General features: G+C 40.3%; 1 protein-coding gene across 1 annotated transcript in view; it reads left to right on the forward strand.

Moving 5' to 3' along the window:
* SLC45A4 (solute carrier family 45 member 4) overlaps positions 1 to 16,171 on the forward strand; it is a 143,163-nt gene that overhangs the window by 118,903 nt on the left and 8,089 nt on the right. The window contains exons 4-7 of the mRNA XM_043963746.1: positions 3,765 to 3,944; positions 6,737 to 7,809; positions 10,393 to 10,492; positions 12,229 to 12,440. Of these exons, the coding sequence (XP_043819681.1) occupies positions 3,765 to 3,944; positions 6,737 to 7,809; positions 10,393 to 10,492; positions 12,229 to 12,440 (1,565 nt within the window). The remainder of the gene's footprint in view (positions 1 to 3,764; positions 3,945 to 6,736; positions 7,810 to 10,392; positions 10,493 to 12,228; positions 12,441 to 16,171) is intronic.

A 16,171-nucleotide genomic window follows, 5' to 3' on the forward strand; every position in this document is an offset into this window, starting at 1 on the left:
TTTGTAAACTGCAAACCCCCTACAGAATTTTGAGTTAGTAGTATTATATTTAATATAAAACGATTCAGGCTAAACAGGGTGTGTGTGAAAGTCCTTAGACTTTCAATGACTTATTTTCTTTTCATTCAGAAAGTAGGTAACTATTTTGAATGTGTTAAAGAATTCTTTGCAATGGCCACATCTTAGTTATTATTAATACAATGGTTACTAACATAATATTTGCATGGTTTGCAATACATTCAGCCAGGCCCTCACATGGGAAAACCGTAGGAACCTGTTCACAGGGAAATGTTTCCTGTTGTGATCCATTTTCTTTTTAACGCATATCTAACAATACATCCTGTTTCCAGCATTATTTCAAAATTATCTTTTTTTTTTCCTTCTCCTTTTCTTATGCTTCATATTGAAAAATTCCAGAACCCAGCTTAATATTTGTTTTTTATCTAAAGTAACAGTTTCTGGTAAGATCATTTTTGCTTTGGGAACCCTTATCAAAAAGAGCTATTTAAAAATAAAAGCCTTGTTTGAAGCAGCACATTTTACTAAACTAAAATGTAGAGGTTTAAATTTTCCTTAACTACTGCATCAGTTCTATTCAGGGGTAGGCAATAAACATTTTCTTAGGACCTAATTAGAAATTCAGTTACAAATAGCCCTTATTTGGCTGATTGAATTCATTGGCAGTAACTAGGAGCTAAAAACAATCTTATGAGATAGATAGTACAAATTCTAAAAGGCTCAATTTATCTTCTTACTTAGCTGCAATATTAGCCTCTCTTAGCTATTTGTGTTCTCTCCTTTCCAGCCCGAATATTATTTTCCTTAGCAGAAGCAAAATGAGAGGGGAATAGCTCTGCCTTCATCTCTGGCCTCAGTCAGTCCTTTCCCTTTGTGCCCTCTCTGAACTAAGTGATCCCATCTTCCCCTTCTCCCACTGGCTTCTCAGTCCTTCTCAGCATCTCAGACTGTGCCCTAGGACTCTGTCCTAGAAAAGCTTCTCCATCTCTGATTGTTCTTGGTAATCTGATTAGCTCTTAAACAGATGACTCAGATCCAGCCCTCTCCTAAGCACGAGTTCTTCATCACCAACTATCTGCTGGGGATCTGCACAGACATCTCAAACTCAGCCAGTTGAAAATGGAAAACCTTTGCCTCTTCTTCAATTCTCTGTTTCTGTCCAGGGCATCACTGTCCTTCCAATTTCTCAAGTTTGCCTCACTGTCATCTGTGACTCTTCTGGCTTCATTTCCCATATCCAACCAAGTTCCCAAGTCTTCTGAAAGGAACATCAAGTTACTACTGTATCTGTCTTTCCTATTGGTCTTCTCTTTGCTCATTGGCTGACATCTTGGTACAGACCCTTGTCACCGCTGATCTGGTTCCTTGCAGTTGATCTCTTTGCCTTTAGTTTCTCCCCTTTTCAATCCATTTTCCACACAGTTGTACTCAGGGTCTTCCTAAAGTCCATGGGTTATGTTATACTTGTGCTCTCAAAAAGCTCCAGGGACATCCTTTTGGTTTAAAGAGAAAGTGCAGATGCTGTTAGTATTTAACACTTCCATCATCTGGGTCTAGCCTATTTTTCTAGACAATTCACATGAACAAACTTTCATATACCCTATGTTCCATTCAAATGGGTCTCCTTGGTATTCCCAATTCATGACAATAACAGGACCTCTCCTTCCCTCCTTTTGCAGACTGTCCTCCATTCATGGAATGCTTCCCCCTCTACCTCTTGTAATCCCAAGTCTTATTATTAGCCCAAGTGCCCCTTCTTTTTCCCCATTATTTGTGCTCCTCTGCCCTCACCCCCACCCTCCTCCAAATTATTTTGTATAGATTTGAATTTTCTTACTTGTGTGTATGTTGTGTCTCTCACAACTCTCACCAGCCCCAGAAGAATGTCAGCTTCTTGAGGACAGGGATCATTTTCTATCTTTGTATCCCCAGCTCTTTGTACAGCTTCTTGCACAACGAACGTTTTTTACTAAAGCTTGTTGAATTGAAGTGAAAGCACAGTACAGTGGAAAGAATGCCATCTTCAGTCCATGGGTCTGAGTTCAAATTGTCCCCCAGATCCTTATTACCTGAGCAAGTCACTCAGCCACCCATGGACTCGAGTCCTTTTCTGCAAGGGGTGACCTACATGGCTTCCCTTCTGTCCCATGTCCATTTAGCCCCTGGGCAACTTTTATTTTTATAAACTCTTCTTTGATCTTCCCTTATTATAACCAAAAAGCCCCTGTAGCCTTCTTTGCCAGGCCCAGCTTATTTGGTACTGAACTCAGACATGTTTTAAATGAATCTGCTTTTATCCTCCCTTCTTTCTGCCTCCCGTGTGGGAACAGTCCTGAGCTTGGGCTCTCTGGAGACCCAGTTCTGTTGCTTCATTTCTGGGTCTTTCAGTTACAGCCACATGCCTATCATCATCTGTGAACCTCAACTTCTTCATCGGCTTATCAAGGGATTATTTGTAAGACCTTTGGAAAGAATGGATAATGTACTTTTTTTTTTTTTAAGTGAGTCATTTGGAGTTAAGTGACTTGCCCAGGGTCACAAAGCTAGTAAGTATTAAGTGTCTGAAGCCGGATTTGAACTCAGGTACTCCTGACTCCAGGGCCGGTGCTCTATCCACTGCGCCACCTAGCTGCCCCCGATAATGTACTTTTAAATGTCATTTCCTCTAGTATGTTAGATGTTGAATCCATAAATGAAAGAGTTCTGAGTTCTAGTTCTGGCTCTTTTACTGACTTGCATGGCAACCTGGGGCAATTCATTTCACCTGTCTAAGCCTCAGTTTCCTCCTCAAATAAAATGCTAGAATTTTCTGATTCTATAAAGCAGTGTTGGTTATAGGAATTTAGATTTTTAGGGGTTTTCTGGGGGGCTTGTGGAGCAATGAGGGTTAAGTGAATTGCCCAGGGTCACACAGCTAGTAAAGTGTCAAGTGTCTGAAACCAGATTTGAACTCAGGTCCTCCTGAATCCAAGGCTGGTGCTTTATCTACTCCACCACCTAGCCGCCCCCTAGAATTTTTTAAAAATTAGAATCAAGCACATGGCAAGTGTACTTTATGCAACCCTCTTTTTTTTTGTCCTATTAAGTCATAGTTTGTAAAAATGTACCAAAGAGCAGAGCCACTTCAGAAACTCAACAAAGAGTGAAATGCTATATTTCTCTCTGATACTCTTGAAAATTGGTGCTAAACTCTCCCTCCTTGATGTGTTATTGCACAACTACAAAACTTATTTCTTTTTTGTTTGTTATTGTTATTTTTTGGCAGGGCAATGAGGGTTAAGTGACTTGCCCAGGGTCACACAGCCAGTAAGTGTCAAGTGTCCGAGGCTGGATTTGAACTCCGGTTCTCCTGAATCCAGGGCCAGTGCTTTATCCACTGTGCCACCTAGCTGCCCCCAAAACTTATTTCTTGATGGTGAATAGTTGGAATTTCCTCTTTCTTTTGATGGCAGAAAATTTATAATATTTTTGAGGGGCAGTGAGCATTTTTTGCAGGGGAGGAGTGAGCCTACTGGGGGGAAACATAGCCTTGCTACCAGAAGAAAATCCAGTCCCAACTACTTTCCACTCTCCCAAGAAACTTTGCCAAAGAATGCAGATACCCTTGCTCTCTGTTAAAGATATAATCCCAGTAAGTGTTTTCTTGGCTCTCTTCCTCCTAGAGATTAACTTTTAAGTACCCTATTCCTTGAGTTAACAAAGCCTTGTAGATTGTTTTGATTCCTTTTCACATTTTGTCTGCCCAGGTATGGCCCTCGGTGATGTCCCGAATAAGCATCCAATTGGGATCGTCCTCACGGTGCTTGGTGTCGTGGTTTTGGATTTCAGTGCCGATGCAACAGAAGGGCCGATTCGTGCCTATTTGTTGGATGTTGTGGACAGTGAAGAACAAGACATGGCGCTTAACATCCATGCCTTCTCAGCCGGTAAAAAGCTCCTTTCTTTCCTGGCATTCCAGATTTTGTAAGAGAAGGTTGCAATGTTAGAGTTAGATAAGGGACCAAGAGGCAGGATAACATGTATTCTCCTGACAGAGATAATAAATTTAAGGAACTCACAACATCCTGAAATGTATTTGGTGACATGGCAACTAATAAGAATGTCTCACATTGTTGTCATACTTACATATATTTCCAAAACAAAACCCAGTCTAGAAAGACTCAACGACTCAACTTCCAGCTTTTTTTTTTTTTTTTTTGGATGAAGAATGAGGAAAATGACTAGATGATATAACCTGCATGAAAGTTCAAAAACCAGCAAGAGATGGATATGCAGATGGATGATGGATATTCAGTCTAAGAATGAGCTCAAAGCCCAAAGACACTGGTGTACCTCACTTTTAAGTAGTGTTAGTGGCCCAGGCTAGTTTAAAGAGCCTGGGACTGGGGCAGCTAGGTGGCGTAGTGATAAAGGACTGGCCCTGGATTCAGAAGGACCTGAGTTCATATCTGGCCTCAGATACTTCGTGACACTTTCTAGCTGTATGACCCTGAGCAAGTCACTTAACCCTTATTGCCCCGCAAAAAAATTTTAAAACATAATTTTAAAAAGAGCCTTGGACTTAGATTCAGAAAGTCTGAATTCTCTTCGTGATTCTTTCCACTTACTAGCCACATGACCTTTGGCTCCCTGGTCCTTTTTGCTTAGCTGTGAAATTCATATAAGAATAATTGTACTTGCCCATGTCTTAGAATATTAGTTCTAAAGTATTAGAACCATTCAACAATTTTGTGAGGGTCCAACAGAATAAAATAATGTAAAGCACTTGTTAATCATAAAGAAATGTAAATTAGTCATATAGAGGTATCTTTTAAAGGAGATTAGTAGAATTAGATTTAAACTAAAATTTAGATTAAAATTAGACTCTGAATTGACTGCTACTTTGTCTGTTCTTGTACTGTGCTCTCAAATGAACAAATATGTCAGAAAACAGTAAAGAAACAGTAAAGAAATCAGTTTTTAGAGCTTGAAAGGAACTCAGATAGCAGTTTAAAGATTAGGAACTTGAGACACCAAAAGGTAAAGTGACTTTCCTAAGGGGACATAGTTAGTAGAAGGCAGAACCTGCAACTCAAGCCCAGGTCTGCTCACTCCCACTTTCCCATTGTCTAAATGAAGCTTAATCTCTGTTAGGTAGCCTTAAATGAGCAAAGTGCAGTCATTGTGAGGTGGTGAAAAGCGGTAGCTGGCTCTAGTGTCATTTTCCTTCCTTACAACATGAAGTATTCTGTGTCAGAACTGAAAGTTGTTCTTGGTTCCCTTCTCACAGATAAGGTATTTTAGGTTGTAGTGAAAAGGTCATTGAGTACATTAGACTAATACATAGCAATTAAATTAAATAAAAATATGTGTGGTGGGTTCAAGAAGATAATCTTAAAAGTTCCTTCTACCCATAATAGCCTAGGATTCTAAAGTGTCATAAAACTGATTTTTTTAAGTGAGAGTTTTGTTAAATGATGAGCTATTAAATTATTTCTTCTGCATAAAGAAGTATTCATTTAAAAAAAAATCACCTCCAATAAATTTAAGGAACTCACAACATCCTGAAATGTATTTGGTGACATGGCAACAAATAAGAATGTCTCACATTGTTGTCATACTTACATATATTTCCAAAACAAAACCCAGTTAAAGAATAAATACACTTTTACTTTTTACAAAGAAAGGAAAAAATTCTCTCATCTCTATAGCAAGGAGTCTATTTATTTCCTTTTTTTTTTTTTTTTAAGTGAGGCAATTGGGGCTAAGTGACTTGCCCAGGGTCACACAGCTAGTAAGTGTTAAGTGTCTGAGGCCGGATTTGAACTCAGGTACTCCTGACTCCAGGGCCAGTGCTCTATCCACTGCGCCACCTAACTGCCCCCTATTTATTTCCTTTTTAATGTTCGATTTTCTCCGATAGGACTGTCTGCTCAATTCTAAGTTTAGAGCTTATTAAAACTTAACCCTTCTCAATTGTGAGTTTAAAGACCTCCAAGTAAGAGATTTAATGCAGAATTACAACGGTGTTTAGTGCTGAGAAGAATAAATATTGCTTAAGTTTGGAACTCTGCAGTAAACTAGTTTCTGACTATGCTCTAAATATCACTTGTATTTAAAATACCTATAGGGCCTAAATTGATTTAGAAAAAACATGACAATTGGCCTGTAGTTTTTGCTAATGGTTGGTAGATAAGGTATTTCCTAAAAATTGAGATTTCTCTTTTACCTAAATTAAAAGTTTATTTTTCCTGCCATCATATGTCATTTGTTTTGAGATGTTGTGAGGAATTTTCTTTAGTCTAATTGTCATCAGGATATTATCATGACACTAACTCCCATTTCTATAGCATTTTCTTAGCCACAGCCTTGTGAGTCAGGTAGTGTAAATATTAGCCCTATTTTTATATCTAGCTTAACCTTAGGTGAAATGATTTGCCCATGGTCAAAAAGATAGTAAGTAGATCGAGAACATAAATCCAGCCTTCCTCACTCTTTGTTCAGTGTTCTTTCTACTCTACTACATTGCCTCTAATGGAAGTCTCACCATATCTGACAACAAAAATCTCTAAGCTCTCTTAAGACATATTTGGTATTCCTCCTCAGTTGTTTCCAACCCAAGCCCATGAATTTTTCCTCAATTTCTACTCTCCCATTTCTACAGACCTGCACATAAATTCCTCTTTCTCGGGCTTATAGAGATTTCTAACACAATTTGTTTCTTTTTTATTTTCCTCAGGTCTTGGAGGAGCAATTGGCTATGTTCTGGGAGGATTGGATTGGACACAGACTTTCTTGGGTCGCTGGTTTAAAACCCAGTATCAAGTCCTCTTCTTCTTTGCAGCTGTCATTTTCACCGTGTCTGTAGCCCTTCACCTTTTTAGCATCGAAGAAGAGCAATATTGCCCTCAGCAAGAGCGAATTGAAGAAGCAGACACCCTCTCCAGTGGCAAATTCAGTAGCAGTCTCCCACACCTCAACCGCTTGAATGTAATTAATGAGGGAGAGCCGTATGGGGTCTCTATGTTTGCTGATGAAGTACAGTCTGAGCATGAGCTCAGTATGGACTATCTCGATGTGGACATCGTGAGAAGTAAAAGTGACTCTGTACTTCACATGCCTGATGCAACATTGGAAATTGAGCCAGAGCTACTTTTCCTTCATGACATCGAACCCTCCATTTTTCAGGACACTTCAAACCCTAACACTCCCCGAAGCACCAGCCAGGAGCTTATGAAATGCAAACGGAGCCGTTTGTCTACTCTCCTCAGGGAAAATGAAAAAGAAAATGATATGTTGCTTGATAATCACTTGAATGAAGCCAAAGTCCCAAATGGCAGTGGCTCCCCACCAAAAGATCTCATTAATGGAAACTCTAAAATGGCCTTGAAGACATCCAATACTTCAGGCTCCATTCGAAGGAGAAGGCACATGTTCTACCGCCAGGCATCTTGCACCTTTTCGTACTATGGCAAAGTAGGGTCTCACCGTTACCGTTTCCGCCGAGCTAATGCCATGGTGCTGATTAAGTCATCCCGCAGCATGAATGACATCTATGATATACAGAAGAGGCATCGTCAGAGGTGCCGACAGAGGAACCAGAGCGGAGCAACTAATTCCAGTGGCGACTCAGAGAGTGAAGAAGGGGAAACTGAGACCACTGTCAAACTGCTGTGGTTGTCTATGTTAAAGATGCCCAAGGAACTAAAGAGGCTTTGCCTGTGTCACCTCGTGACCTGGTTTTCAATCATTGCTGAAGCTGTGTTTTATACAGATTTTATGGGCCAAGTCATCTTTGAAGGCGACCCTAAGGTGAGCTAACAGAATCCATTATATATTTGGGTCTGAGGCACTTTTCAAACAATTAAACTTAACACAACAATTCTTAAGGTTTTTTGTGTGGTGATCCCCTTTAGCAGTCTAGTGAATCCTAGAAATAGGATGATCCTAGAAATAGAATCCTATAGATGGAAAGATGGTTTTTAAATGCATTAAAATAAAATCATTAGATTTTTATAAAGCAAAACATAGTGAAATAGTGTTATCAAAATATTTACTTTTTAAAAGTTCACAGAGCCAGGATAAGTACCCCTAGGCCAACATAGCATGTGTGTAATCATCTTCTAATAAATGGATATAAAAATTGCTTGAGTCAGTTCGAATTATACTAAGACTTAGAGTGGCCCAGGTTCTTGAAAGCTGCTGTTGTTGTTTGTCTGCCCTTCATCCTGGAAGAGGACTGTGTCATTGGGAGGTGATGGCATGACTTGGATTTAAGTGAGGAAAGGCTGCTCAGCACAGGTGCAAGGAGTTTCACAGACTTGGCCCTAAGAACAAGGAAAAGACAGGAGGCCATCTTGGATTGGGGGCTTCATTATATCTTAACAAAGTTATTTTTAAGCCCTCCCATTTTTTCCTGCTGCCCACATAGACTCAAAGTAATATGGGCAATGATAATGCTATGGAGTCTGCCAAGTCATACAATTCACTTTACAATTTGTCCCGTGAAATAGGCGTCTCCTTCACTATGGGTAGACAGCATTTATCTGCTCCTCTACAAGGAAAGCTTCCTTTCGTCAGTACCACGTAACTACAAGCATATATTTCACAAGAACAACATTTTGAATTAGAAAAATCAGTTTGTGTGTTTAAAAAGGTGCCAATGGTGGGGTAGAAGTGATTTGTTTTACCTTTGTAGACTTCCCAGAAATTTTATAGGAACTTGTGTCTTGTTACTTCAGTTATAATCATTCTCTCCCTTTGCTCATAGTGAGAAGCTTTCCCATATCAGCTCTCCAGCTTGATAGCTAACGTTTCCCCTTAAGTGATAGATTACTGATTGCCCCACATCAACACTTAGATCACAGTGAGATATGATCCATTCTAAATGATCTAAAGTCTCTAGAGGTTCTAGCTCATACGGAAAGTTTCACTGCTTACAGTGAGAGCTCACATTTATATAGCACTTCACAAATATCTCAGTTGATCCTCACAACATCCTGGGACACAGGTACTAATTATCTCCATTTCACTGATGAGGAAACTGAAGCAAACAGATGTTAATTGACTTGCCCAGGATCACTCAGCTAGTAAGTGTCAAGTGTCTGAGGCTGGATTTGAACTCAAGTCCTCCTGAATCCAAGGCCAGTGTTTTATCCACTACGCCACCTAGCTGCCCCCGGGACTGAATTTGAACCCAGGTATTCTTGACTCCAGGCCTAACATTATGCCCTGGTGGCACTGTGCTGCCTACCTGCTTCTAGGGTAGGGAGCAGTTATCTATATAGTTAACATAATTACCAGCAAGTTTACAGTTTCAACAAAACAGGGGCTATCCATTTTTAATGCCACTTAAGCACCTAATTCTAGAAGCTCTCTGCTTCCAGATCCCTTTCTCAGTCCCATGTATATTTCATGCTGTTTCTCTTTCATAACTCATTTCAAAGCACACATGAATAACCATTGCAGAACTTTGCAGTGAAGTACTAGGAAGTCACTAAAAATCGGAAAGGCCTTGTTGATATAAGCAAGATTTCTGAGGGTGCTGGGACTATGTTTGTTTTTATCCCATTGAGTCCCTCTATTATTAATACTTCTGGAGGGGATTCCTTTTAAATGTGGCACCTGTAGATCCAAGGTCGAAGGGCCTGATATTTTAACAACAGGACTGGTGCTCTGAGGTACCTGGAAGATCTTTTCCTAGGTAGTCAGGAAGAGAGATTGTAGTCCTCTGTACAGTAACAGTTTATAGGAGGAAATGTATCAGTACCTTTTGTGTTTGCAGAAGCTTTTCATTTTTTATTTTGGAGATTATCTTTCAGTTTCATTCTGGATTTAGACATGTGGAAGTTTCTGGCTGATTATTGGGGGCATTAGATGGGGGAGATAAATCACCTGAGTGTGCAACTGCATGATTTGAGTCTCTGGGTCTCAGTTTCTTCAAGGGTGAAATAAGAGAGTAGGATTGATGAGCTCTGGAGTTGTTTCCAGTTATTAAGCTTTTTTATTGTTTGTAGTGATTAAAAAAATACTGGACTCAAGGAATGCTTGAGCAACTGATGAAGCATTCAAAGATAGACATTTGAATCTTAGGATCACTGAGTTATCATTTTAGGGTAAACACTTAGCCTGTCTGGCCTATTTTCTCATTTGCATAATGAAAAGAATAATCCTATTTTACCTACTTCATAAAAAATTTCTTTAAATGAAACGAGATGGGGCTTATTAAAATACTTTGGAAAGTATAAAGTCCTTGCTAGCTTTACAAACTTGTGATTAGATTGTCATTATGGTTATTTATCACGCTTTCCTTTCAAATGCAGTGTTTGCTTATGTTAAAACATGGAATTTACTTTTAAGCCATCCTGTTAAACTCCAAATCTTTGCTTGAAATAGGCACCTTCAAATTCTACTGCTTGGCATGCATATAATGCAGGTGTGAAGATGGGCTGTTGGGGATTAGTCATCTATGCCACTACTGCTGCTATTTGCTCAGGTGAGTGAATCTGCTTTTAAAGGAAACCAGTGGACCATGTGTGGCAGTGTAGTGAAAAATGTTTATAGATTGAACTGACTCAACACCCAGGTAATTGGAAACAAAAAGCAGAAAACACCCTCCAAAATAGAAACTTGGGTTTAGTATCTTTTAAAGAATCCTGTGAATAGCTACTGTAGTAAATAGAATCAATCCAACCTTCATCTGTTGGTAAGCATTCAGATGCCTTCTTAAAACCATATATTGGGTATCTAGCATTTATATGTAAGTCCTGTAGTCGTGAAGTTGAAATAAGGTATGTGTTATTTATTGAGCCTTCTGCTAAAACCCCTCTTCCACTACCTTTGTCATGGTACAGAGGGAACAGTGGGCTTTTCATGGTTAGACCAGCAAATTTCAAGCTCTGACAGACCTACCAAGATGTAAAAGCCTTTGAATATGGACACAGCAGGGAAGTCTAGGTCATGTTATCCTTGGACTGGCCTGACTCAGTTTGGACAAACCTTTATTACCAGAAGATTGGGCACCAAGTGATTTCAGGAGGTGAGAGGGAGATAGGGGCACTCACCACAAATGCATGAAGATTGCTTACTCTAAGGTCTTGTGGTCTACAACATTTTAGAAAAGACCTGTGCAGATGGGACATTTCTTTGATGAGGACCAATGCTGTCCTGGTTGCTACAGAAGAGACAAGGAATTTATAACATACAGCACTTGGGGAGATAAAATAGACAAATTAAAGAAAAATGCAAGAAGCTGCCCAAGTCAGTATGTGATTATGATGTGTAAGAGAGTTACATAGACGGGAAGAGATCAGAGTGGACAGGAGTGATAAGAGTGACCATCAAGGAGGAGGTGGGCCCAGGTTTGGGCCCTGAAGGAAAATCTAATCAGCTTTAGATAGAAGAGGGGCCACAGGGTATAATTTATTGTTGGAGGTGATGATCACTATGTCTGTAGGCACAGTCATCTCTGGGGCCAGAGAATTGTCTGGTATACCTAGAGAAGACGATGCTTATAGGGGAATAGGAGGAGATGAGGTTTGAAAAGCTTGGCTAAGATAAAAGGTTTACATTGTATTATTCTGAAGATACTTGAGTTATTTAGAATTTTTGACAAGGGAAGAAACCTGATAAATACATGTCAATATTAATTGTATGGAAGGGCAATAAATGGACACAGAGAAACCGGTTAGGCTGCTGCAGTAATCTAGGCAATAAGGCCTTGTGATCAGTGGTGGTGAGAAGGAAAGCGAAGGGAAGGGTCAGACAGGACAGACATCACAACAAGTGATCGAATGAGAGAATAGCCCAAGATGATTCTGGGATCTAAGCCCCATTGGGAATGTTGCCACTAACTGAAATAGAGTGTGACTGGGCATTTGGACAGAAAAGGCTATGGGTCTTTTAATGCCTCCATCTGCCTACTGCTGAGAATAGGTCACGTCTAGAGGTGACTCAGGAGAGTCATCAATACAAAGGTGAGAGTTGAAGCTTTGAGAGTGAAAGATTTCCAATAGAAAGCATACAGTAAAATTATTTCTAATCACAAATATATTTGGTAAAACTGAAATGTCTTTTAAAAATAGGCTTGTTGTAAAACTTTTCATGGGTAATGTTTCCCCACCTAGATTAGGATCTCCTTGAAGATAGGGGGACCAAAAGAATTAGTGATTGAATCTTGTATACAGTCTTGTTCACTGGACTTTTGAACATAGTTTTTTGTATTCTTTTCAGCCCTGTTACAGAAGTTTTTGGACAACTATGACCTTAGTATAAGGGTGATTTACATCCTAGGAACCCTGGGTTTTTCGATTGGTACTGCGGTGATGGCCATTTTCTCCAACATCTACGTCGCTATGATAATGATCAGCACTATGGGCATCGTCTCAATGAGCATATCCTACTGTCCCTATGTACTCTTAGGACAGTATCATGAGATTAAAGAGGTGCGTGCAAAGCCTACTCACTCCTTAGATTATTAAATAGTACATGTCTATATTATAATGGGGAATACATATTATTGATACATCAGCTCTCCCAACTATATACTCTAGATAGATTTCCATAACTACCAGGATTTTATGAACTGAAAACAAAATGTTTCCATTGGTCTTACTTCTAAAATAAGGTTAGAATTCTAATATTGGAGCTGAAAAGGGATCATTTGGTTCAGTCTTTTTGGTTTTACACATGAGGAAAGCATATTGGTGATATGCCCAAGGATATGCCAGAACTATCCCCTTGTGCTCTCTTCTCTCCATTCCTTTATTTTTTTTATTTATTCCATTCTCTTTCTCACATATCTTTGATATCTCCCTCTCCTAGCTTCTTCCTCATACCCTATATAAACATGCTGAGGTTTCCCTTATTCTAAAACAAGCATACATACAAATCTTTACTTGATTCATCCTTCCCTCAAGCCATTGCTCTATGTCTTTCCAAACTTCCCTTTGACTTCTAAACTTTTAAATAGAACACTTTCCCCAGGTCTCATAATCTCCATTCATTTTCTCAGCTTCCTTATTAGCCATTCTTCAAGCTCTTGCAATCCAGTTTCTATCTTTACCACTTAAACTACTCTTTACAAGATGAGGACTTATTACAAACTAATGGCCTTTTGAGGGATCTCAGCTTCCTTGCCAATCATCAAGCATTATTTACTTCTATGTTGTTTTTATTTTGTTAAATATTTCCTAATTGTGTTTTATAATTATACTTTATTTTAACATTCATTTAAAAAATGTTCCAAATTCTCTCCCTCCTGCCCTTCCCTCACCCATTGAGAAAGCAAACAATATTATACATGTGAAATCATGCAAAACATTTCCATATTAACCATGTTAACACTCTCCCCACCCCCAAAGGGAGAAGAAAAATAAAGTGAAGAAAGTATGCTTCAGTCTACTCTCAGAGTTTATCATTTCTCTCTCTGGATGTAGATAGCATTTTTTTTATGATGAATCCTTTGGAATTGTCTTGGATCATCATACTGATTAGAGTAGAAGTCTTTCCCAATTGATCATCATTACAATATTGCTATTAACTGTGTACAGGGTTCTCCTCATTCTGCTCACTTCACTTTGTACATCAGTTCATATAGGTTTTTGCAGGTTTTTTGACACCATCTTTATAGCACAATCATCCATCACAATCATATATCATAACTTGTTTGGACATTCCCTCAATTTCTGTTTCTTTGCCACTACAAAAAGAACAGCTATAAATATTTTTCTACATATAAGTCTTTTTCCTTATTCTTTCATCTCTTTGGGATTCAGACCTAGTAGTGGTATTGCTGGCCTTAACTTTCTTCAGTATTTACTGCTGTATCCCTTCAGAAAAGAACCTTGTAGGGGCAGCTAGGTGGTGCAGTGGATGAAGCACCGGCCCTGGAGTCAGGAGGACCCAAGTTCAAAGCCGGCCTCAGACACTTAACACTTACTAGCTGTGTGACCCTGGGCAAGTCACTTAACCCCCATTGCCTCTCAAAAAAAAGAAAAGAAAAGAAAAGAACCTTGTCTTTAAAGGTCGATGACCCTCTTTTGTCTTCCATGATACTGTCCTTTCATGGTTCTTCTCTCACATCTCTCTCCTTTCCTTCTTTGTCTTTTGTTGATATCTTACCCTTCCATTGTCCCTTACACGAGGGTGTTCCCTAAGATTCTGTCCATGGCCCTCTTCTTAGCAATCTTATCAACTCCCAGTACTTCAGTTTTCCCAATGCTGACAACTCCCAAATCTATCTGTCTTTCTGTCTGTCTATCTTCCTTCAGATATTCTTTACAGCTTCAGTCTTGGTTTTCAGACTACTCACTAAATATCTTTATCTAGACATCACATGAACACCTCAAACAAAATAAGTCATCCCAGAACTTGCCATTTTCTATACTATGGGTTAGTACGCTTCCGCCAGTCGCGGATGACCGTGGATCAGTGACTTGAAGAGCCACAGGCCACAGTGTGGCTGTGCAGTCTGATACGGGAGCCACAGCTCCTGCCACAATGAGGACATCAGAAAACTGCACTCTCTGTTGCCCGTCGGTTCCTGCGTCTCATTCATTTTTCTTACTCCAGAGCTTGGAGGCCTATCTCAGCTGCGCTCAAGCTGCTCCTGAGTACTGAACTCCATCAGGCGTAGTCCTTGGCCATCTCCTCCCAGCTGCCGGTGTCTATCCCCAGAGCCCTCAAGTCTCGCTTGCATACATCTCTGTAGTGAAGCTGGGGGTGTCCAGCAGGTCTTTGGCCTGAGGCTAACTTGCCATAGAGTAGGTCTTTAGGAATGCATCGTCTTGCATGCGGTGCACATGACCGAGCCAGTGCAGCCGTCTTTGTTTCAGTAGCGTGTAGATGCTCGGAAGTTGTGCGCGTTGGAGCACTTCTGTGTTGGTGATCCTATCTGACCAAGATATGCCAGGGATGTGCCAAAGGCAGCGCATGTGGAAGCTATTAAGCTTCTTCTCTTGTCTAGTGTATGTAGTCCATGTTTCGCTGCCATACAGTAAGGTACTCAGGACGCATGCTCTATAGACAGCAAATTTGGTTCGTCTTGTCAGTTTACTGTTTGCCCAGATACGTTTGGCAAGCGTTCGCCTGTCAGGCCGTAACCTTAATCCCCGTGCACCCAGTGAGGAAGATGAACCATGATGGGACAATACCTTACTGGCTGGGGTTTGCCCAGCTTAAGGCAGGCAGTAGCTGTCCAGTGGAACTCGATCATTCCTCCCCTGGTGTCAAGCCCTACGTCAGTCGGGCAAGTGACTTATAACTGGTAACTGCCGCATCCTGTGTTGTGTCTACCCAGTGAGGAGTAGCTGGAATGTCCTCTCCAGGGTGCTGGCCTGGGCAGATCAATACGGAAAACAAGCTGTTGCCCATGCAGCGACATCGGTGGATCCAAAGGAGAGGCAGAGGCAGTACAGTTTGGCACCAGTGCCGCTGCAGGAGTTGCCAAAGGGATATGATGTCCAACATCCAACTGCCTAAGGGACTCTGACTCCTGATTTTTCCTCCGGGTTAACTCCCGAGGCCTTGCCCATATATGGGTGTAGCCGCAAGGCAGCGGTACTATGGGTAACACTATGATTTTTCCAGGCACTTAGGTTCATGACCTAGGAACAGTTGTTTGCTCATTCTCCACATCCAATCAAAATAACAATTTTAGAGTTGGAAGAGACCTCATGGTCTTCTAGTCCAACCCATTGCCTCAAACAAAGCCTTCCTGTGACCTGATAAGTTATCCACCCCCTTTTAGACAGACTGATGTCTAATTACGTCTTCTCTATTTTGTCCTTGGGAAATTGGATTTATAGGCATTAACCCTACTAAACATTTGCTTTTAGTTATGCGATGCCCCTCTCCATTTTCAAAATCTTTCATATACCATTTGACTGTCATTTCAGCACCTGAAGATATAGTTCTTCTGGGCCAGGTAACTTGACTTATTGAAAGAATGCTAAGGGTTCTCTTAACTCTGCCTTATCTTTAATATCAACTCCCCTTTAACCATTTTTATCCTCCCTTTTCCTATTCAGAGGTGATACATCTTGTTTAGGGTTTAAAAAAAAAAAGGCAAAAAAAGAATTGAAGAGTTGTGCCTTCTGCTTCTCCACAGTGGTCTTCCAGGCTGCCCAGAGGGAGGGCCCTTTTTTCTTGACTTTTTGCTCTCGTTAGCTCTTTT

The sequence above is a fragment of the Dromiciops gliroides genome, chromosome 1, assembly GCF_019393635.1.
Source record: "Dromiciops gliroides isolate mDroGli1 chromosome 1, mDroGli1.pri, whole genome shotgun sequence".
Lineage (NCBI taxonomy): Eukaryota > Metazoa > Chordata > Mammalia > Microbiotheria > Microbiotheriidae > Dromiciops > Dromiciops gliroides.